At 46.8% G+C, this 24,147-nt stretch overlaps 1 protein-coding gene across 10 annotated transcripts in view; it reads left to right on the top strand.

The window, feature by feature from the left end:
• MUC13 (mucin 13, cell surface associated) overlaps window positions 1-24,147 on the top strand; it is a 114,186-nt gene that overhangs the window by 20,262 nt on the left and 69,777 nt on the right. For all 10 annotated transcript variants that reach the window (XM_029605262.1, XM_029605260.1, XM_029605255.1 and 7 more), the window contains one exon: window positions 11,234-11,275. In XM_029605262.1, the coding sequence (XP_029461122.1) occupies window positions 11,234-11,275 (42 nt within the window). The remainder of the gene's footprint in view (window positions 1-11,233; window positions 11,276-24,147) is intronic.

The raw sequence follows: 24,147 nt of genomic DNA, 5'->3' as shown, positions 1-24,147 counted from the left end.
CTCGAGGAGCGAGTACCGGTTCCAGACTGTGACCTGAAAAGTAAGAGAGAGAGCGAGGCCCCCGAGGAGTGGGTACTTCTGGTAAAGTCCGAGGAGGCAGAGTAGCAAGGTATGCGGAGAGCGAATCCCATTCGCAGCGATACCTGGAGGCAGCTAAGTAGGAAACCCTTCGCTAACTCGATTAGTTAGTGAAATGAAAGACCTTTAAATACCCAGAGATGATGACGTCATCTCAGGGGGGCACCCCTGAGGTTCGCGCCACTGCTGGTACTTGAGTCGTGGCCGCACCGCGCGCGCACCCTTAGGCCTCAGGAGAACATGGCAGAAGGCAGCATCTAGCCGGTCCGGGGATGCCGGAGGAGGTCAGCAAGATGACGCTGCGGCAGCCAAACTTCCATCAACAAAAGAGGGAGTCGCCAAAGAGGTCAGGAGGGCAAAGTGGAGATGTCGGGTAGTGAGGGTCGCAACACCTCTGGAACACTTGGCGCACGTCCTGCTGATGGGATGTGACCTCCTTTGAGAAGATGAGAATATTGTCAAGGTACATGATGACTCAGACGTACAAGAGGACTCTAAAGATTTTGTTAATCATTTTCTGGAATACCGCGGGGGCATTTCACAGGCCAAAGGGCATCACCAGATATTCATAGTGCCTATCCTGTGTATTAAACGACGTCTTCCATTCATCCCCCTATTTCAGGGGTCCCCAACCACCGGTCCGCGGACCGGAACTGGGCCGTTGGGGTTTTTTTGCCGGTCCGTGGCGCCGCCAAGCACCGGCAGGTGTGTAGCGCGCTCCCGGTCTCTCCCGCTGCCGTTGCCGCCGGGCTATCAGCACGTTCAAGCCCAGTGGGAACAGCAGCGGTACTAGAAGAAGCAGTGGCACCCGCGGCTGACTTTTTCTTCTTCCCGCGCCTGCCCCCCCCTTGTGACCTGGAACAGGAAGTGGTGCGCGGGAAGGAGAAAGAGCCATGCCACGTGATAAAGTAGCAGCGGCGGCTGCAGCATCGGCCCCCAAGCAATTGAAGCAGCCGGTAATCGAGAAAGGAGACAGCAGCATGAGCCTCCCGCGGCCGATGGGATTCTTCTTTCTTGGCCTGCGGGGGCTGCTGCAGCTACCATTTGTGCTCGGGGGTGGGGGGGAGAGGAAGTGAGTGAGAGAAAGAAAGAGAGAGAAGCAGCCAGCTTGTGTGTGATTGAGAGAAACTGTCAGAGAGCTGATGTGTGTGTATATGTGAGAGACAATAAAAGTGACTGCTCAGGGAGATGACTGATGTGTATGTGAGAGTGTGAGACAGTCAGGGAGGTGACTGATGTGTGTGTGTGTGTGTGTGTGTGTGTGTGTGTGAGAGAGAGAGAGAGAGAGAGAGAAAGCATGGAAGTGAGAAGTCTGGTGTTGGGCGGGGGGGGGGAAGAAAGCATGGGAGTGAGAAACCTGGGTGTGTGTGCATGCATGAGAGAGAGAGACTGGTTGGTAAGGTGACGGTGTATGTGAGAGAAAATGACTGGTGTGTGGTGAATGTGAGAGAATGTGATTCAGGGAATGAGAAGCCTGTGCACGTGGAGAGTGAGCATGAAAATGAGAGAGACTGGTGTGTGTGTGTAACAGAGAGAAAGTGATTATGGGGAATGAGAAGCCTGTGCATGTGAAGAGAGAGCATGGGAGTGAGAAACCTGGGTGTGTGTGAGACACAGCATGGGAGGGAGAAGCCTGTATATCTGAAAGAGAACATGGGAGTGGGAAGCCTGTGTGTGTGTGTATGCATGAGCGAGATCAGGTGACTGGTGTGTGTTTGTGTGTATGTGCGTGTGTGTGGTGTGAGAGAGAGAAAGAAAGTAATTATGGGAATGAGAAGCCTGTGCATGTGAAGAGTGAGCATGGGAGTGAGAAACCTGGGTGTGTGTGAGACACATCATGGGAGTGAGAAGCCTGTACATCTGAAAGAGAACATGGGAGTGGGAAGCCTTTGTGTGTGTGTGTGTGTGTGTGTGTGTGTGTGTGTGTGTGTGTGTGTGTGAGAGAGAGAGAGAGAGAGAAAGAAAGTGACTATGGGAATGAGAAGCCTGAGCATGTGGAGAGAAACAAGCATGGGAGTGAGAGACTGGTGAGTGTGTGTGTGTGAGAGAGGGACAGAGAAAGTGATTATGAGAAGTGAGAAGCCCATATATGTAAGTATGGTGTATGGCATGAGAGAAACTGTTCAGGAAGATGACTGGTGTGTGTGTGCCAAAGACTGGGAGATGATTGGTGTGTGAGAGACAGAAACTGGTCATGGGGGCATGACTGGTATGGTGTGTATGTGAGAGACATGGGCACTAAGGAAGAGGACAATAAGTATAGAGCTTAGCTTCTACTGCTGCTTCTGATGTGTGCCAAGGCCTGCATGGAAGGGGAGTAGGAGAGCTGCTGGAGGAGGTAAGTAAAGGTGGCTTTTAAGTTTATTTTCTTGATTGACTGCCATTTTAATTGTGTGAATGTCTGCTTTTTTGAAATATTTTTTGGTGTTTGGAGAACGTTTATAGTTTTTACGAGTTTTTAATTGTTGGATGTTATTCTGTTCATAGCTGTTTTGAAACATTAATTCTGCTTATTAGTATAGTTTTACAATTATTTTCTGTGTGGGGGATCTATAGCTACTTGCTAGTTCTGTTTTCCTAATAAGAGGTGTATTGGTTTTTAGGGCCTGATTTAATATTTGTAGTGTTGCCTTTTCATAGATAGGGTTGCTCCCTGTTTGAGTGTATTTCATAATAAGGTGTAACTGTGTGTGGATTAGTTTATGTGCATTACTACAGATCCTGGGAGTAGTTACGTCGGTTCTGTGTCTGTACCAGATGAGATATTTTACTAGCATGTAAGCGTTTATATCGGTCTTATTTGTTGTGTTTCTCAAGAGGACATGCATTGGTGGTAAATTGCTGTCTTTTCATAAGTAGGGCTATTGAGCCTGGAAGTAGAAGGAGTTTGAGTTGCTGTTACTGAGATGACACCAGAACCAGAATATCTTTTTTGGAGGGTGAGTTGTATGGGGAATGTCATAATTCTGCTTTACATCCATTATTGTGGGTCAGGGGGGTTCCCGTGGATGCAAACTGTATTTTACATCTAGCCCCTTGACGATCATGGGTCATGCATGTGAGAACCTATGGTGAGTTGAGTCACATTCACATTATAAATGTCATAATTAAATGATAAGTGTGCACTAAAATCCAACCCCCTCCACAACCCCGCCCCCATATGACCAAAACCCCCCCCCCCCCCCCACCCTGCCCTGCCAGGCCATGGAAAAATGGTCTTGCTTGAAGCCGGTTCCTGGTGCAAAAAAGGTTTGGGGACCACTGCCCTATTTCATCCAAATTAGGTTGTAAGACCCCGCAGTGTTCCAGCTTTGTAAACACTCTAGACCCCTGGAGGTGATCAAAAAGCTCGGAAATGAGTGGCAGAGTGTATTGGTCCTTCTTTGTTATTGCGTTCAGATGCCAGTAATCAATACACAGGTGTAAGGAGCCATCGTTCTTAGACACGAAGAAGAACCCTGTCCCAGCAGAAAATGTGGAGGGCCTAATGAAATCTCGGTCAAGGTTCTCCTTGATGTACCGATAAGGGGTATATTCTCTCCAGGTGGTTCGGCATCAGGTAATAGATTGATGGCACAGTCGTACACACTGTGGAAAGGCCTTTTTTTGGAGAATATATCAGCATACTCAGTGTACTGGGGATGCAGACATACCAAGGTCATTGCCAGGGGCAGGCTCGGTGAAAGCTCTATACGTTGCAGGCAGGAGTCACTGCAATGGGTCCCCAGCTCACCAACTGTAGTGAGCCCCAGTCGAAGTGAGGGATGTGAAGTTGTAACCAGGGTAGCCCAATACAATAGGTGTACTTCCTTGTCGATGACATGGAAGATGATACTTTCCACATGCAAGATACCAGTGCCGGCGGCACAATGGTGCTGTGGCCAAGGTAATATGGCCAGGAAGCAGCTCCCCATGAATGGAGAAGATGATGAGAGGCATTTTCCTGGAGAATACTGGAAGCCACAGATGGTTCACGGTGGATAATCGTGACTGGCCATGGAAATGGCCACTGGAAAAGTTAGTCGAGGGAGCTGGAGTGGTAAAGCCTAGGATCACCTCCCTGCCTGATCCTAGGCTTGCTAGTTTCCTGGCTTCAGGGGGTGTGTCAGCTGGTGCCCAGTCCCAGTAAAGCAGAGCCCCAGGTGGCAGTGGCAGAGCCTCTCCTCAGGAGAAAAATGTCCCTGCCCTAGCTGCATGGGCTCCTCTGGCCGAGCCACAGCAGAAGCCATTGCTAGTACAGAAGAGAGGGGGGGCCGTGAAAGGAGGAGCCAGCACAACTTGTCTGCATAGATGACTCAGTTCCCAGGCCTGCTGCTGAAGGTGGCGGTTGATTGTCCCAGCCAGGTCAATGAGTGCGTCCAGGGTCTCAGGAAGTTCCTGGGTGGCTAGCTCATCCTTCAACCGGGATGCCAGACCCTCCTAGAATATACTACGAAGGTTGTCCTCCCTCCAATTCAACTCTGTAGCTATAGTCTGAAATTCAATGGCATTGTCCATTAAGGGCAGATTGCCCTGACAGAGGTGCAGAGCCCACAGTAGCCAGCCAGCTGTTTCATCAAACACTAGCCTGAAGGTCTTAACAAATTGTTGCAGACCTTGCAACAAGGAGTCCCTGACCTCCCAGAAAGGAGAGGCCCAGGACAAGGCCTTCCTGTCCAGGAGGGAGAGCATGAAGTTGGTTTTGACAGAGTCACTGGGGAACTGTGCTGACTGAAGGGAGAAATGCATAAAGCATTGGTTCAGGAATCTGCGGCACTGTTTCGGATCTCCTGCATACTGTGGGGAGGAACCAGTAGTTATATCATGGGCGCCGCCAGCAGAACCAGAGACATTGAAGGAGGTGGAGAGGCAGTCTATCCCTCTCGCAGGATGGACCCGTGAGCGGCCAGATGGAACATTCATGCATCCATCACTCTCTCCATGAAGAAATATTTCCTGATTTTGGTTCTGAGTCGTCCCCCCTGGAGTTTCATGTCGTGGCCCCTAGTTCTATTGTTTCCAGCGAAAAAGGTTTGAAGTTTGTGCATCATTAATACCTGTCAGGTATCTGAAGGTCTGTATTATTTCTCCTAGTACCCCATAGATGAGTCCTAGGAATTAGCAGCTCCTTCCCTATGAGGTAGCTGAAGAGGTTTACCTGGCGATAAGAGGGTCAAAAAGAGTTTTGCAGGGCAGTCGAAGAGAGAGTTCTACGGGTCTCTCCCTACAGGGAAGGCCTACAGTTTTCCCAGATCTTTTTGGGGAACTAAGCCTGTGTACATCCTGTCAGGTTAGGAATATAGAAAGGTAAAGCAGCTCCTGGAGTCAGACTGAATTTGAAATTCTATGGTCTGGGCTACAGCCTGGGTTTTGAAGGAGAAATCCTCAATTACAAATCTAAGGAATATTTCGGAAGACGCCTCCAAGGATCTTCGGTCAGGAGATGGGTGCAGGTCGGGGCATCCTGTGAGGTCGGACTGGGGACAGCCAGGAGCAGGGAAATCACCATGCGCCCCACTTCGAGGGAGCCTGGGAATCAGCACTTTCACAGGGAGAGTAGAAGGATGAATTGTACAGATAGTTATCCCTCTTGGAAATTGATTACAAGTTGCTCAGAATCATTAAAATGTATTATTTGAACACCCATCACCAAGGGCACATTAAAGAGGGTCACCCCATCACTTGGGCCACAGCAATAGCTTTCCCCACAGAAAGAACTCACCCCTGGGGACTATGGCCAGGAAAGAAAGCCCAAGAGAGAATAAACCCCTTTGTGTGCCCCCTGAGGAGAAGCTCTCAGGAGAAAAGAGTTACACTTAATCCAGTTCTTTAGTCAGCCAATCAAAAGAGTCAATCAGATTTGTCTGGCAGGACCTTCCTCTGGTGAATCCATGCTGCCTTGACTGCAGCAACCCACCGGATTGTAAATGGTTCACTATCCTTTCCTTCAGCAGAGTCTCCATTTTCCCACCACAGAGTAAGGCTAATTGGCCTGTAGTTTCCAGCCTCCTCTCTGCTCCCACTCTTCTCCAATCACCCGGCACCACACCTGTTTCCAGGAATCTATTGACCAGGCCTTTCAGTGGACCTCCCAGCACATCTCTGAGCGCCCTTAGTACCCTAGAATGTACCTGATCTGGCCCCCATGGCCTTGGCCATTTTCAGGTGTCCTTGCTCCTCCCATACATTCTCTTCTGTAAACAACGTTGCAGCTGCGCCACTCCCATCCACGGTCTTCTCAATCAGCAACGGCCCTTCTCCAGGGTCTTCTTTAGTGAACACCAAACTGAAGTATTTGTTTAATATGCCTTTCTCCACACATTGCTCCTTGTCACCTTTCAGTTTTACTATACCACCTCGAGCCTTCCTCCTTTCTCTGCTATATCTGATGTTTCATCTGTTCAATGAATAGTAAAGCTTATTAACAAAACACGCCTGGGTATGGGTTCCTGAGTACCAAGACATATGCACATGGAACATCAAAGAGTAAGCACAGAATACCCGTCCCACCCAGCCACCCCAAAATTGTAAACAAGTCGCAAAGATGAGAACCAGCTCTCTGGTATATCTGAAAAATATTTTGTCACCTCTCTTAACCTCTTTGGCAATCCTTTCTTTTGCTTGACGCTGTTCTTTTTGCCTGATTGTTCAGCCACCTCTTTTGAGAACCAGATTGGTTTCTTTTTCTTACTTTGTGTTACTTTTCTAACACACATGCATGGGCGCGTGATTCAGGAGGGTGGGCAATGCAAATTAGGGCCCGTGGTAAAACGAGGCACTAGGGATACTAGCGCGTCCCTAGCGCCTCCTTTTTGTCAGTGGGTTTGACAGCCGACGCTCAATTTTGTCAGTGTTGGTTCTCAAACCTGCTGACAGCCACGGGTTTGGAAAATGGATGCCGGCATAATTGAGCGTCCGTCTTCTGACCGGCGGGCCATAGGCCAATTTAAAATCTTTTTTTTTTTTTTTAATTTTTGATTTTTTTTATTTTTGGGGCCTCCGACTTAATATATCCCTATGATATTAAGTCGGAGGGTGTACAGAAAAGCAGTTTTTTCTACTTTTCTGTACACTTCCCTGGCGCCGGCAGAAATTAACGCCAGCCTTTGGGCAGGTGAAAATTTTTGAAAGTAAAGGGGTAGATTTTATAAATCTGCGCCCGCGCATACTTTTGTTCGCGCACCAGGCGCAAACAAGAGTAAAATCCGGGGTTGGCGCACGCAAGGCTGCCCAAAATCAGCAGCCTGTGCGCGCTGAGTCGCGCACAGGCTGCCTCTGTTCCAGCACCCCCCACTTTCCCCTCCCTTCCCTACCTAACCCACCCCCCAGCCCTATCTAAACCCCTCCCTACCTCTTGTTGTACAAGTTATGCCTGCCCGAAGCAGGCGTAACTTGCGCACGCCGGGCCGGCCGCCGGCGCGCGATTCCCAGGCCCGGGAGCCATTTCGAAGGCCTCGACCACGCCCCCGAAACGCCCCCGAAACGCCCCCGGGCCGGAACCATGCCCACAGCCCCCCCCCAAATGACACGCCGCCACGACATGCCCCCGACACGCCCCCCCCAGGAAAGCCCCGGGACGTACGTGCGTCCCGGGGCTTGTGCGCGCCGCCGAGCCTACTCAACATGGGCTGGGCGCACGCAGGGGGTACTTCGGCCAGGTTTTTGGGGGGTACGCGCGAACCCCTTTGAAAATCTGGCCCAAAATGTGCGGCTTCACTGCACATTTTGCTTTCTGGATCGCGCGGGAATAACTAATAGGGCCATCAACATGCATGTTCATGTTGCAGGCGCTATTAGTTTTCACCAGGGGAGGGGGGGGTTGGCTGCGCGTTTTCAACAAAAACGCACGGCCAAACCCGGGCTGTGCGCTCCACCAGAGCGCACTGTACAGTATCGGCCTGATATAGATTTGTTGCCTTTGTAATAGCTCCTTTTAATTTGGCCCATCAATGTTCTACCTCCTCCATTTTCTCCCAGTCTTCTAGTTCTTCCTCCATGTGCGATCCCATTTTGATAAAGTCCGTATTTTTGAAATTCAACGCTTGGATCCTTGTGTGATCCCTCTGTATCCTATTTGCGACCTCAAACCCTACCTTCTGATGATCACTGGAGCCCAGCCTGAAGCCAGGTCCCATCGCCCAAAGACCTAGCTCCAGGCCTCCCAATACCTTCTTTCTTCTATCGCTGAAAAATGACGCAGTGACATCACTGTGATACCTTCCGCTGAAGGCCCTTTTTTTCAAATGCACAAATATAAACATTTGGGGGTATTTTGGTAGGAGGCTATTTGCTACTAAAACTTGTTCATTTCAGCCAAAGCTAAACATGCGTCATATATTTGTTAACAATCAAAGAATAAACCGTGTACTAGTTTTAAATTTAATATAGCACATATGACCCCAAACAGCTTATGTAAGACCCTCTATTCACGGGCAGACATTTTATATGTACAGCTCGTTTTTCATAGGGGTCACTATTACTTTAATCATGGTAATCCATAAACTCAATTTTTCGTTTTTTAAAGTTTTTTTCAAAAACAATTCCCAATCAGAATAAAACCGGGTACTTATCCGCACTGAAAGGTCCCAGGTAACCCGACATGGCCATGTTTCGGACCGCTGTCCTGCTACAGGGGAAAAGAAGGAAACCAATTCAGATAGTAGTCAAAAATATCTTCTTCTTACGGCATATCCGCTCCGTGCCAATCCTTTTGTCAAGAGCGGGCTGCGTTTCAACCTGCTGTAGCAGGGACAGCGGTCCGAAACATGGCCATGTTGGGTTACCTGGGACCTTTCAGTGCGGATAAGTACCCGGTTTTATTCTGATTGGGAATTGTTTTTGAAAAAACTTTTAAAAAACGAAAAATGAGTTTATGGATTACCATGATTAAAGTAATAGTGACCCCTATGAAAAACGAGCTGTACATATAAAATGTCTGCCCGTGAATAGAGGGTCTTACATAAGCTGTTTGGCGTCATATGTGCTATATTAAATTTAAAACTAGTACACGGTTTATTCTTTGGTTGTTTACAGTGGTGTGTACTGGAATACACCAGTTGGTGTGTGTGGGTTTGTTGTGTGATTCATATATTTGTTTAAACAACTTTGGTAATTTTAAATGCTTGTGATATCGCACAAGTGCTATTTGTAACACTTAAGTACATTTTTTCCTCACTTTTCGGTTCTGCTCGTGAGTTCTCTGTTTTGTTGATAAAATAATTTTAGTTGTCAGTAGTACCAAGTACTACAAAATCTCATAGTGAGGAAAAGAATTTCTGTACGATAAATTTCAAAGTAGAGCAAAAAAGAAAAATTTCACAGATTTTGGTTGTATCAGGGTCTCTATTCTAGGGTGTGCACGGGAAAAACTTTCATCTTGTTTTTCTTTTATTAATTTTTGCATTTTGTTTTTGCAGTTTAATGCGCCCTAAAATGCAGAAACAGAACAAATATTGTGTGCGTCATTTTAGATTGGAAGGATACAAAATAAAAGAAATGATGCTGTTTTTCATTGTAAGGCTAAAGAGATTAGGACTCTTCAGCTTAGAGAAAAGACAGCTGAGGGAGATTTGATAGAGGTCTATAAAATAATGAGTGGAATGGAACGAGTAAACTTTTATTTAGTTGTTTACCTTTTCAAAAGTAAAAAGACGAGGGGAGACAATGAATTTACTGGGTAATACATTTATCCCTGGGATAATCAGCATGGAATATATCTGTACCTTGCGATCCTGCCAGGTACTTGTGACCTGACTTGACCACTGTTGGAAACAGGAACTGGCTTGATGGACCTTTGGTATGAGCCAGTATGGCAATCTTTTGTTCTTATTTTCTCATGTAATTTGAAATGATTCCCAATCCTCATTCTTCATTTTGGTCTACAAATGTCACAGTGGCACAACCATTGCTTTTAGAATTTATTCCAGGTTAAAAATCAATGGCAAATGTCTCCACCGTGGAGCTCTCTTGTGCCTCTTTTTCTGAATTTATAATTATCAGTTTATGGGGTTAAATGTCAAAAAGGTTTATTGCGTGTAAAAACCGCATATATAGGCGTATAGCAAGTACACATGTACAGGCTATTTTGGAAACAGGAGTACGCGAGTATTTGCGAGGTCACACATATCTGTTAATGGGGGAAAAAAGGCAGTATAGGGCATTTGGGCTGGGGTGAGGAGGTTTGTGCATAGGTTGCGATTTTGTAAGTGATGTTTGTGCATATATTACTGATCTTTTCACCTGGTATTTAAGCTGCGGAAGTGAAGAGGAGCTTCTCCTTAGTCTGCAGTTTTTGGGTGAGAGTTAAGGGTTAAGCGGTGGAGGTGTCAGTGAGCTTGTGATTCCAAGTACACGCACAAGTATTTTCACAAGTGGAGTGCACGCATCCTTTATAAACGCCTGCTTCCATGTTTACCTCCGGGTTATTATGCACACATCGTACAATTATTACACCTGTAAAGTATCTGCACAGAATTTTACAAAATGGGAAGAGTAAGTATACGTTTTCCTGCATTACAAATACACGTGTATACTTTTAGGGCAGACATACACATTATTTTACAATCTGTGGAGTACCCATTATTCAGTTTATAAAATACTCGGAGAAATCTCTGTGGGAACACTGACGCACGCATTTGGGGACGTACGCAAACATTAGAAAATTAAGGTCTCAAGTTAAAGTGTGGAATGCTTTCTGCACAATCTTCAAAAATTTAGCAGGTAAATCTCAGACTGGATAAATTTGTGATCAGAGATTCGCAGGGTTCACAGATTTAGTCGCTCGAGAAAGGGTCAGCTCTGGAGGTATTCTCGGGGTGGCTGAATGATTTAGCAGTCAGCACTGAATTTCAGAGCTAACCAGGTAAATTTAGCCAAACAAGTCCAGTTGCACAAAGAGCTGAACTAAATGTAGCCGGAAAAATTGTGTTTGGCAGGATTTATGAAATTTTAAGCCACAAAAGAGTGAGGTTGGCTACAGTTCACCTGGTAAGATTTGTTACTTTTCCTGCTCAGTGATTTAATGCAAATTGAATCTTAATGCGTTTAAACAGAATTTAGCTTGGTTGCAAATTTGAAATCAAGTTATATTGGCAAATTGGGGTAACATCTTCTTCCCAATTCATTTTGAAAAGTATTAAAGAAATGTGAATGTTAATATGGTTTTCTTCTCACACAGTGTCGACCACTACAGCAACTAGCATAAAGATGACGACTACAGGTATGAGCAACAGACAGATAATAACGTCCCTTATACACAATATAGTAACATAGTTTCCTGAAAACCATTAGAAAGTTCTTAAAAGCCTTTTTTAGAGAGGCTTTGCATGATCTTAAATTGTATTTGTGTTTTATTTTGTTTGTACTATTTTAGATTATTGTTTTTAAGTATCTTGTGATCTGCATAGCATCATTTTATTTATACAGGTGGACTACAAATCTTTTAAATAAATAAAAAATAGTAAAGATGGCAGATAAAGACCAATTGGTTCATCTAGTCTGCCCAGCAATTTGCTTATAGTAGTAACTGCCTCTCTGTGCAGGTTACCCCCATGCATTTTGTTAAGGACAGTAATGATCCCATTTTGACAAAGTCCTTATTTTTGAAATTCAACACTTGGATCCTTGTGTGACCACTCTGTATCATATTTGAGATATCAAAGCTTATCGTTTCATGATCAATGGTGCTCAGGTGGGCACCTACTCAGACATTAGAGACATTTTTCTCATTTGTGAGCATGAGGTCAAGTATCGCACCCTCCCTTGTGGATTCCATTACAGTTTGTCTGAGCAGAGCCTCTTGAAGGGCATCCACTCTCTCTCCAGTTATTGCAGATTCAGCCCTAAGGATATTCCCATCCACATATGACAGATTAAAATCACCCAACAAGCTGCACTTCTCTCTTCTTACCTTATGGCTGACTTCAACCAAATCTCTGTCCAGTTCTTCTGTGTGAGACAGAGGCCTGTAGACCACACCATTGTAAATGGAAGTGTCATCTTCTTTTTTCAGGACAGCCCATAATCCTTCTTCCCTACCCAACGTCCCTTGCATTTCAGTTGCTTGGATATTGTTTTTGTCATAAAGTGTGTTGTTATTTTGTGTGTTTTGTGGATCCTTGGGTGCTGTGGAGATGACCAAGCCCACGGGGAGGAGTCCCGTGAGGAGCCACAGCACTGGCCTAGACTTTTAGACACAAAACAGCAATGAATCTTTATTTGTACAGCTAGAAGTAGCCACCAGGTGGCAGTGGTGAGTTATAGTCTCAGGAACCTCGGCAGAGGGAACCCTTCTCTCCGGATGACATCAGGAGGTTCCGCAGCAGGTTACCCAGCAAGGAGTTACTGTGGATGAGACAGATGAGATGTTTAATGTACTCACTCGGGTGTAGCTGTTATGGATGCGATTCCACCAGATAGTCGTAAATGGTACAGGCACTGAGGCAGGGAGAGCAGGCCCTCAAGGAGCGAGTACCTGATCCCTGAATGGCACCTGAAAATAGAACAGAGGGCCCCCGAGTAGTGGGTACCCAGGTTAGTAGTCAAACCCCGAAGGGCAGAACGAGAGCTTCCCGCAGGCAGCAGGGAAGCGGCAGAGTAGTAGCGCAGATAGGAACCAGTCAGGACTATTCGAGCCTTTGCCAACTGAATGAGCTAGCAATCTTGAGAAGTAGATATACCCGGATGGGCATGACGTCAGCTGAGGGAACGCCCTCAAGGTTCGCACCACTGGGCGTACTTAAACGTGGATTGCACGCACACGTGCACCCTAGCAAGTACCTGGGGAGGAGCAATGGCGTATGGCTGCATCATAGCCGTTCCGGGGATGCCAGAGAAGTCGGCTTGACGACGCTGCTGTAGCCATCTTGCCCAGGTAAGCGGGAGGAGCCGAGATAGGGATGCAACAAGCGGGGTGAAGCCGTCTAAGACCGACAGACGCAACAAAGTGCTACTCCTCTCCCTTTTATTTATTTATTTATTTTATTTATTTAAACATTTTTATATACCGAACATGTTGCGCTCGGGGGGTGGACCCTTGTCCTTGAGCAGTGGAGAAGCTCCCTGGTAGGGACCAGGATGTACCTGTCCCCAGGGGGCGGAGCACTAGAGGAGACAGAGGCTAGGATGAGCTTTACCACTGGAAGCCCGCGGTCCCCCCGGGTGGAGCCCATAGGGACCCAGGCCGGTTGGACTTAGGTGGGTCTCGCGGAAAGGTAGTAGAGAGGCATGCCCACAAACAGCAAGGGAGTGCGGTCAGACTTCACACTGTTGGTCTGGAGGAGCAAGGAAGGCCAGAACAGTGTAGGCAATGACAAGGCAAGGGACAGAGCCAGAATCAGGAGACGTTGTCAATGGCAGCCGAGGTCAAAATCCGAGGATCAGCCGAGGAGTAGTCAACGAGGCAGGGTCAGGTTCCGGAGGTCAGACGTGGTCGTGAAACAGGCAGAGGTCAGGTTCCGGCAGTGGTCAGGGGAGGTCGCTGAACAAGCATAGGTCAAGTTACGGCAGTGGTCAGACATGGTCATAAAACAGGCAGAGGTCGGGTTCCGGCAGTGGTCGTGGAACAGGCAGAGGCCAGGTTCTGGCAGTGGTCAGACATGGTCATGGAACAGGCAGAGATCAGGTTCTGGTAGTAGTCAGACGTGGTCGTGGAACAGGCAGAGGTCATGTTCCAGCAGTGGTCAGAGATACTAGAATTTGAAAGACAATTAGCAAGGAGCCAAGACAACTAAGGAGGGAACGAGTTGCAAAGGCAAGCTCTTGTTGTCAGAGCTTGCCTTAAATAGGCATGTGGGAATGATGTCATCAAGGGAGGCCCAGCAGCCCTAGCACGTTGTGGCCCCTTTAAATCTTGGTGCGAGGCACGCGTGCACGCTAGGGAAATCCCCAGCAGGAACAGAGCTCGGCGGCGGCGGATGGGCCGCGTGAAGGGGCCTGGAGGTGGGTAGCGACGGCGTCCCCGCCGTACCGCGCCGCAGGAGAAAGTTGCCAGGGCTGCGGCGAGGAGATGAGGAGAGCCGGCTATGAGTTCCATGGCCGGCCTTCTCAACAGAACATATTGTATTCACTTCACGTCGGTTTACAATTCAATTGGGGCAAACCATTATTACTTTGACCCATAAATATATTGATCTATTAAAACCAAATAAAAACATACTCTGAAATTATAAACAAAAAAGCAGCCCATTGGAATTTCTAGGTTAAAATAAAATAAATTGTGTACTATACTTTACAAAATAATAAAATACATTTAAAAATTAATAAAATTTCATGACTACTGTCCTAACTTTTTTAGTAAAAAACTAAAATTATTTAAATTAAATTAAACTACACTATAATTCCATGGGAGAATGACCAAAAAAGGGATTTAACCTGACTTTGTATAGTCCTCTTCAAACAACCACGTTTTAAGCTTTTTCTTGAATGGTTGCCTCTAATCGAATGTCGAGTGGAAGAGCGTTCCAAAGTTTTGGCCCAGCCAAAGACAGGACCCTTTCCCTAAATGCGTTTAAGTGTGCTGACTTCGGTGATGGAATTGTAAGTAATGCCTTGCCCATAGATCTTAGATTACGTGATGGAGTGTGAATGTAAAGAGAAGCATTTAGCCATTCTATATTTACCCCATAAATTGATTTATGGATTAATGTCAAACATTTATACTGAATACGAAAATGAATTTTCTGTCCTTCCTTAACAAGCTATAGCCCAGGTTGGCTGTATACCAATCATGAGAATCAGTGAACTATGTCTCTGTAACAGCAACAATGTTGAAATCCACATCCACCGTTAGGGCCTGCAGGTCTGGAATTTTATTGCCCAGACTATGAGCATTTCTAGTCATAGCTTTCCAAACTTCTACCTTGCTATTCTGCTGTTCCTAGTCACCTTTTCTACTTTTTTTTTTTGCTCATTTTTTGCTGGAATAGTCCGAAATTGCATGTCAGGAGATTGAGAGAGCAGATTACTGCATGAATTTTTTTCAGCTAAAATGTGTTTATTTTAAAGCTACATATTTCTATATCAGCAATTATCAACTGGTATATCATGACAAACCAGTGTGTCACCAAGCACAGCGGGTGTGTCGCAGCTCCTAGTATCCCACTGCCCCGGTTATGCTTCCCTTCTCCCTTTTTCCTGCCCCCTTAGGCCAATGGGACGCCTCCCTTCTTCCTGCCCCCACGGGCCAATCGGAAACCTCCTCCCTTCTTCCTGCCAGTGGGAGTAGGAAGAAGTGAGGAAGCCTCTGAATGGCCAGTGGGGCAGGAAGAAGGGCCATTCCATAGCAAAGAAGCCCAACCCTGTGAAGCAAGGCTGTCACTGGAGATCAATCACATGGTGGCAAAGAGGAAGCCCGACCCCACGAACCAAGGCCGCCATGGGAGCTCATCCCCATGGCGGCGAAGAGGAAGCCTGACCCTGAGAAGCAAGACCACCACTTGAGGTCATCCCCATGGTGGCAAAGAGGAAGTCCAATTGCACAAAGCAAGGCCGCCATGGGAGCCCATTCTCTTGGCGGTGAAAAAGAAGGCCCGCCGGGTAGTTGGCACCGGAAGTCTGGTCTCTGCCTCTACTGTGGGGAGGTAGGCCACCTCCTAGCTACCTGTCCTGTGAGGCCGGGAAACTCCTGGACCTAGGCCCTGTAGGAGGACGTGTCCTTGGTTTCACTTAACCTTCTTCACTCACCGTTCCCATATCCCTTACTGTGGGCAACCAGATATTCCATACTTTGGCCCTGGTGGACTCCGGGGCCGGAGGCAACTTCATTTTGAAACCTCTGGTGGAACACCTCTACATTCCAGTCAACCGCTCGCCTGTGCCTCTGGTGATATCCTCCATCCAAGGGAATCCTTTACCCGGCCATATAACCTTGTCTACCGACCCACTCCTAGTCCGAACTGGCGTACTCCATGTCGAGCAACTTTCCTTCTATGTTTTGGATCGCGCCATACACCCTGTTGTCCTAGGATTACCTTGGCTTCGGAAGCATTCTCCCAGTTTTGATTGGTCCACGATGCAGTTCTCCAGTTGGGGTACCGCAAGCTGCTCCAGGTGTTTGGATCTAGGTACGCCCCTCTGCTGCGCCACCGTGGCTACTTGCCTTCCTGGCCTATCGCCTCAGTACTCTGCCTTCGTCGACATCTTTTCCAAAGATGCCACAGACACTCTGCCTCCACACCGCACCTTCGATTGTGCCATTAATCTGCAACCGAATTCGGAGCCCCCTCGTGGGCGTATCTATTTGTTATCATCAGCCGAGACTAAAGCCATGTCAGACTATATCCGTGAAAACCTTAACAAGGGCTTCATAAGCCGCTCCACATCCTCGGTAGGGCAGGATTCTTTTTCGTCAGGAAGAAGGACGGTAGCCTCCGACCTAGTATCGATTACCGAGGCTTAAACGCTATAATCCTTAAGGACCACTACCCTCTACCACTGAGTTCCGAGCTCTTTGACCGGCTCCAGGGAGCCAGAATATTCTTGAAACTTGACCTCAGGGGCGCATATAACCTGATTCGCATTAAGGAGGGTGATGAATGGAAGATGGCGTTTAATATCCGGGATGGGCATTATGAGTACCTCATGATCACATAACCCCTATCCTAAAGGGCCTCCACTGGTTACCCATCCACTTCAGAATAATATACAAGGCCATTCTTACCATATACAAAAACATCCATCAACTGGCTCCTATTGACCTACAGATCCCTCTCCGATTACATAAATCTTCAAGACCGACAAGAGATGCATACAAGGGATCGCTACAGGTACCGCCTTCCAAATCTACCAGACACATCACGCTAAGAGATCGGGCCTTCTCTACAGCCAGTCCACCCTTATGGAACTCCATCCCCCCAGATCTTAGACTGGAACCCTGCCGCTCAACCTTCAAGAAAAGACTAAAGACCTGGCTATTCACTCAAGCATTCACGGACTCCAATTGATTTAACACCTCATCTTCATTTACACCATTGTTAACTATCTCTACTATCGTTAGCCATTATTAATTAATAACCTGTCCTTTCTCTTCCTTCTTCGCCAAGTTCTAGTCACCCTGTTACATGTATCTGCCTTTTCCGCACCACTGTTCTAGTTTATGTTTTTTTCATGCACTCCTGTTTTATGTGAACCAGCATGATGTGACTGCGGTCTCGAATGCCGGTATATAAAAAAACCGAAATAAATAAAAATAAATAAATAATGATGCCTTTTAGACTCTGTAATGCCTTCGCCGTCTTCCAAAATATGATGAATGAGGTATTTCAGGATATGCTCTATGACTGTGTCGTGGTTTACTTAGATAAAATGTCCAAACTGACGTCAATAAACTATTTTTTGTAATTTTTATCACTAGCGTGCAGAAAATCTTATCACCCAGAAAATTTTACTTTTTCAATTTAAAATTTTTTCTTTTATTAAATGACCTTCATAACACCCTGCAGTATCCTTGGGCATTGCTGCTCCATTAACTGTACTGCTCAAGTGCCATTTTTAATCATTGGTCATATGAAAACTCAATTTTTCTTTTTTTCTTTTTTCCTTTTTTCAATCTCTTTAGATTATAATAAAATTCAAATAAATGTTATATTGTAAGCTCATGCTTCATACGACGATATTTGGTACTTCCCTTTAGCTGGCAGAGTTCCATTCCACTCTGTTTAAATGAATCCTTCAAAACGATAGCAGAGCTCGGTCCAACGTGATCACGTTTCGTGTCCCAGCTGCCTCAAGGACCTCTCTGTTATCTTCACCAGTGCTTCAGGTTCTGAATGATTTTTCAAGTTTTTATCATGATTTCATTTCATATTACTTTCCTTCACAGATGTTATCAGTACCATCCCACGACTATGGGTAGGAGGTTTTCTCCATAGCCGTGGGATGGTACTGATAACACCTGTGAAGGAAAGTAATATTGACATCGTTGACACATTGAAATTGTCGGTTCAGTGTGCTGCGGCAGTCAAAAAAGCAAACAGAATGTTGGGAATTATTAGAAAGGGAATGGGTAGTAAAACGGAAAATGTCATAATGCCTCTGTATCGCTCCATGGTGAGACCGCACCTTGAATACTGTGTACAATTCTGGTCGCCGCATCTCAAAAAAGATATAATTGCGATGGAGAAGGTACAGAGAAGGGCTACTAAAATGATAAGGGGAATGGAACAGCTCCCCTATGAGGAAAGACTAAAGAGGTTAGGACTTTTCAGCTTGGAGAAGAGACGGCTGAAGGGGATATGATAGAGGTGTTTCAAAATCATGAGAGGTCTAGAACAGGTAAATGTGAATCGGTTATTTAGCCTTTTGGATAATAGAAGGACTAGGGGGCACTCCATGAAGTTAGCAAGTAGCACATTTACAACTAATCAGAGAAAATTCTTTTACAGTCAATGCACAACTAAGCTCTAGAATTTGTTGCCAGAAGATGTGGTTAGTGCAGTTAGTATAGCTGTGTTTAAAAAACAATTGGATAAGTTCTTGGAGGAGAAGTCCATTACCTGCTATTAATTAAGTTGACTTAGAAAATAGCCACTGCTATTACTAGCAACGGTAACATGGAATAGACTTAGTTTTTGGGTACTTGCCAGGTTATTATGGCCTGGATTGGCCACTGTTGGAATCAGGATGCTGGGCTTGATGGACCCTTGGTCTGACCCAGTATGGCATGTTCTAATGAAATGAAATCGTGATAAAAACTTGAAAAATAATTCAGAACCCAAAGCACTGGTGAAGCTACTCGATAACAGAGAGGTCCTTGAGGCAGCTGGGACGCGAAACGTGATCACGTTGGACCGAGCTCTGCTATCGCTTTGAAGGATTAATTTAAACAGAGTGGAATGGAACTCTGTCAGCTAAAGGGAAGCACCGAATGTCGTCGTATGAAGTATGAACTCACAATATAACATTTATTTGAATTTTACTATAATCTTAAAAGACTGAAAAAAGAAAAAAAGAAAAATTGAGTTTTCATATGACCAATGATTAAAAATGGCCCTTGAGCAGTACAGTTAATGGAGCAGCAATGCCCAAGGGATACTGCAGGGCGTTATGAAGGTCATTTAATAAAAGAAAAAATTTTAAATTGAAAAAGTAAAATTTTCTGGGCGATAAGATTTTCTGCATGCTAGTGATAAAAATTTCAAAAAATAGTTTATTGACATCAGTTTGGACATTTTATTAAGGAAATCGTCAAAAACACTTTAACAAAGAGTATCTATTTTTGTGGTTTACTTAAATGACATATTGGTCTTCTCCAAAGACCTGCAAACACACCGCAAGGATGTCATTCGGATCTTGCAGCTGTTGCGCAAGAACCATCTCTACGCCAAACTCGAGAAATGCTCATTCGAAAAGAACACGGTGCCTTTCCTGGGATATGTAATGTCTAGTCGGGGGTTCCGAATGGACCCCGAAAAACTCAAGGCAATCCACGATTGGCTGCAGCCCACAAGCTTCTGTCCATTACGAATGTTCCTAGGGTTTACTAATTATTACAGATCCTTCATCCGGAACTACTCCACCATGGTGTCTCTGCTTACTGCCCTTACCCGCAAAGGGTCTAACCCCAAACAGTGGCCGCCTGAAGCAGTTATGGCCTTTATCAACCTAAAAGCCGCCTTCCTCCACGAACCATGCCTTCACCATCCCAACCCAGGAGGCCTTTCATTGTTGAAGTTGATGCCTCCTCTGAAGGGGTTGGAGCCATCCTGAGCCAATACTCCGGTACCAATACACGTCATCCCTGCTCCTTCTTTTTGCGGCAGTTCTCCCCGGCACAACGGAACTATGCCATCGGCGATAAGGACTTGCTAGCCATCAAAATGGCCTTTGAGGAGTGGCGCTCATGGTTGGAGGGGGCCCAACACCAGATCTCTGTCTACACAGGCCATAAAAATCTAGAATATTTACATCGAGCTCAATGCCTCAATCCGCGGCAAACACAATAAGCCCTCTTTTTCACGTGGTTCGATTTCGTGCTCCGCTATCGACTGGCCTGTAAAAATCTGCGAGCGGACGCCCTCTCATGCTCGTTCGACGTTGAAGATAGACCCGAACTCTGGGCCCATGTCTCGCAGATCGCTGGGCATCCCAGCCAATCACGGACCTTGGCACTCCTCCAGAGATATTATTGGTGGTGCACCATGAAAAAGGGCACTAGAACTTACGTGGAATCCTGCCACATTTGCGCCAGACAGAAAAACCTGACCGATCGACCATGGGGGCTGCTTCACCCGCTGCCGATCCCCAGGGAACCCTGGACTCACGTCTCAACGAACTTCATCGTCGACCTCCCTCTGTCTATTGGTAACACCACGATCTGGGTGATAGTGAATCGATTTTCTAAAATGGCACATTTTGTCGCTCTACCTGCTCTTCCATCTGCCCCACAGTTGGCCAGGCTATTCATTCACCATGTCTTTCGGCTACACGGCCTCCCCAAATACATCCTTTTGGATCGAAGATCGCAATTTATTGTCAAGTATAGGAGATCTCTATGTCGGAAGTTCGATATTACCCTTGAATTCAGCACTGCATATCATCCCCAAACCAATGGCCTGGCTGAAAGAACAAATTGGACTCTCAAACAATTCTTGAGATCATACGTCAACCTCAAGCAAGAAGATTGGTCAGAACTACTTCCTTGGGCAGAGTTTGCCCTCAGCTCCCACCCGGCATCTGCTACCGGCTCGTTCCCATTCCAGTTGGTCTATGGCAAACAACTGCTCCTGCCCCTACCTCTTCCCATCACGGTTCCCTCACCCGCGGCTCAGCTAATGGCGAAGGAGCTTCATCAACTCTGGACCCTCACTCGATAATTATTGGAGAAGGCTGGACAGACTGCCAAGAAATTCGCAGATGCCCATCGTAGGCCTAGCTTGCAATTCAATCCTGGTGAAAAAGTGTGGCTTAGCACACGATACATCTGACTGATGCTCCCTTCCATGCGTTTAGCCCCCTGCTACATTGGGCCCTTTGTAGTGCTATGCCACCTGGGTTCGGTCTCCTATCAGCTCCGTCTGCCGCCAGCCCTCAAAATTCATAATTCCTTCCACATTTCCCTCCTCAAACCCCTGGTATTGTCCTGGCCAGCTAGCAAACCTCCTGAACCTTAACCCCTCACTTCCAACGAGGACCCCACATATCAAGTCCATGAGGTTCTGGATGTCATGAAACGAGGCTGAAGCTGGGAGTACCTCCTCTCCTGGGAGGTTTTCGGGCCTGAGGAAAATAGCTGGGAGCCTGTCGCCAATATCTTGGACAAAGACCTACTCGCTCAGTTCCATGCAGCTCACCCTTCCAAACCAAAACCCCCAGGGAGGTGCCATAAAAGGGGGCTACTGTTAGGTTCACTGGCCTTGGATGGCCATGGCCGCCCCCCCCCCCCCCCACCTCGTTCACGGGTGTCGGGAACACTGCAGGGAGACGGCCCTGCCGCGCGCCTCCAGCCCCGGGCTCTCCCTCAGCCGCTGCTGCAAAAGAAGCTGCCTCCTCTGGTAGGCCCCGGCTCCTTCTTCGCGGCTCGACACCACCGGCTGCTCTTCCTGGTCTGGCCCTCCCTAGGCACACGGCCATGCCCCCTGGCCACCTTTAAAGGGATAGCACCAATTAGAACAGAACCAGCCCCTGGGATGATGTCAGGAGCCTATGAGTATATATTGGAGCCTCCTCTTCATGCCCTTTGACTTGGCAACGAGTCTGTTTCGCTTCGGTGAGGTTTTCAGTGCTTCATGGTTCCTGTTCCTGCCTTCCGAGTCCTGTTCCTGCCTTCCGAGTCCTGCTCCTGCTCCTACTCCCATCTTCCGGTTCCTTCGGACGGATCTTCTGGCTTCTGTCCTTGGACTGGCTTTGGTAACTCTTCTGGCTTCTGACCTCAGACTGGCTATTGGTGATTCTCCGGCTTTGGACTCTGGACTGGTCATCGGCAACCCTCTGGCTTCTGATCCCAGACTGGCAACTGGCGACTCCCTGGCTTCTGACCTTGGGCTGATTACCGTCTTCACTTCCAGCTGCGATTCCACCGTCTTCACAAGGGTCCACCTAAGACCAGCCGGCCCCACGCATTCAAGGGCTCAACCCGCAGGGAATGGGGTTGGTATTGGCGAAGCTCCAGGCGGCCCCTGCACCAATTCAGCCTCGCCTCCCGACGGTAGGGACCTGTGGGGGTTTACCCTCACAGGTAGCACCAACTCCTCCTCGGACAAGGGGTCCACATCTTCCTCAGTGAGTACAACAGAGTTGCTGGAGAGGGTAAGTAAAGGTGGCTTTTTAAGTTTATTTTTCTTGATTGACTGCTCTTCTAATTATTGGGTATTATGTGATGTTTCTGCTGATTTCAAATATTTTATTAATATTTGGACAATTTTTAATAATTTTTATGAGTTTTTAATTGTTAGATATTATTCTGTTCATCAGCTGTTTTGTAACATTTATTAGTATAGCTTTACAATTATTTCTGTGTGGGGCTCTATAGCAGCTTGACTTATTCTGTTTTCCTAATAGGAGGTGTATTAGTGTTTAGGGCCTGGTTTAATATTTGTAGCGTTGCCTTTTCATAGATAGGGTTGTTACTGTTTGAGTGTGTCCCAGGTGTAACTGTGTGTGGATTAGTTTGTGTGCATTATTGCAGATCCTGGTACTATGTGAGGTGCCGTATTTCTCATTCCATTTCTCCAGGTTCGCAGTGCTTACAGAGTGGCTTTTTTGGTTTTCCATTCCAGATTCTGTATCCATATTTATAATTTGTGGTTTTTCTGTACTTGGTGATGGTCAGTTCTGGGTGTGACCGAGGTGAGGTATTTTATTAGCATGTAGGCATGTGCATCAATCTTATTTGTTGTATTTTCTTAATAGGATATACATTAGTGGTAAATTACTGTCTTTTCATAAGGAAGGCTATTGTGCCTAGTAGTAAAGGGAGTTTGTTTTGCTTTTACTGAGATGTCATCAGAACCAGAATATCTTTTTTGTATTATGTTTTTGTTAAGATGTGAACCCTGGGTCGAGATGAGAGGTGTCTCCTCCCACAGGGAGGAGCCCTGCGAACCTCACTGTCGGTAGGTGTGGTCTCAGCGGTGTAGGACACAGCTGTATGATAGAGACTTTATTATGAAGGAAGAAAAGGCAGAGCCCGCAGAGCAGGAGATGCAAATAAATACAGTTCTGAGCAGTGGGGTATACCCAGGGTGATACCACAGATGTGAAGATTTGGTAGTGGCCCGCAGAGTGGGGTATGCCAGGAAGTCCCTTCAGACAAGTAGAGATTACCTCAGAAGTGTAGATCAGGTAATGGCCCACAGAGTGGGGTATGCCAAGGATGTCTGTACTGTAAATGAAGATGATGAGAAGACTGAGGTGCAGGAACCCGGAAGTGGATCTTGTAGCGGGTGCGGCAATACCCTGCAGCTCAGGGTATACTGGAACAACTTCTACTGAAGAGGAAACTGTAGTGGCCCGAGGCACGGGGTACACCGCAGAGAAGCTTCAGTAAAGCTGAGATCGTTGAAGTCTGTAACCAAGTACTCACAAGTGGTAGTTCCAGTAGAGTGCCCTGAGAAGTGAGTCAGGTAGATCTCCTAGGAAGGTCCTCCGAAGAGCGGATAGCCAGGAACGCGGAAAGGCCCCTGAGGAGCGGGTACCCAGAGTGTCCACACGCTAAGAGAGGAATCAGGAACTGGAAGTCCAAGAATGGAGCTAACTCGTAGCAGCAGAGGGCCGGTCAGTTTAAGTACAGCAGCGAGTTGACGTCATCTAGAAGGGATGCCCCCGAGGTTCCCGCCATGACGTGTACAAAGGAGGCAGAAGGAAAGAAGCCCAGTGTGCTGCTGGTGGCAGAAGGAAGAAGGCCCAGTGGGCTACCAGCGATGCCCCACCTGCTGACAGCCAAAGAAGGAAGGAGACCATTGGCAGAACCTAATCTGCCAGCGTCCAAAGTGGGGAGGACATTCAGAGGCTCCCAGCTGCCTGCTGAGCTCATTCTACCCCAGCACAAAGGGAAAGACAGTGTGAGTGAGGTAGAGGGATATAATGTGTTTCTGTTTGTGAGAGAGCATTTGTATATGTGTCTGTCAGAGAAAGCATCTGCATGTATATGAAAGA

The sequence above is a fragment of the Rhinatrema bivittatum genome, chromosome 6, assembly GCF_901001135.1.
Source record: "Rhinatrema bivittatum chromosome 6, aRhiBiv1.1, whole genome shotgun sequence".
Lineage (NCBI taxonomy): Eukaryota > Metazoa > Chordata > Amphibia > Gymnophiona > Rhinatrematidae > Rhinatrema > Rhinatrema bivittatum.
This window is presented reverse-complemented; position numbering and strand designations above follow the sequence as displayed.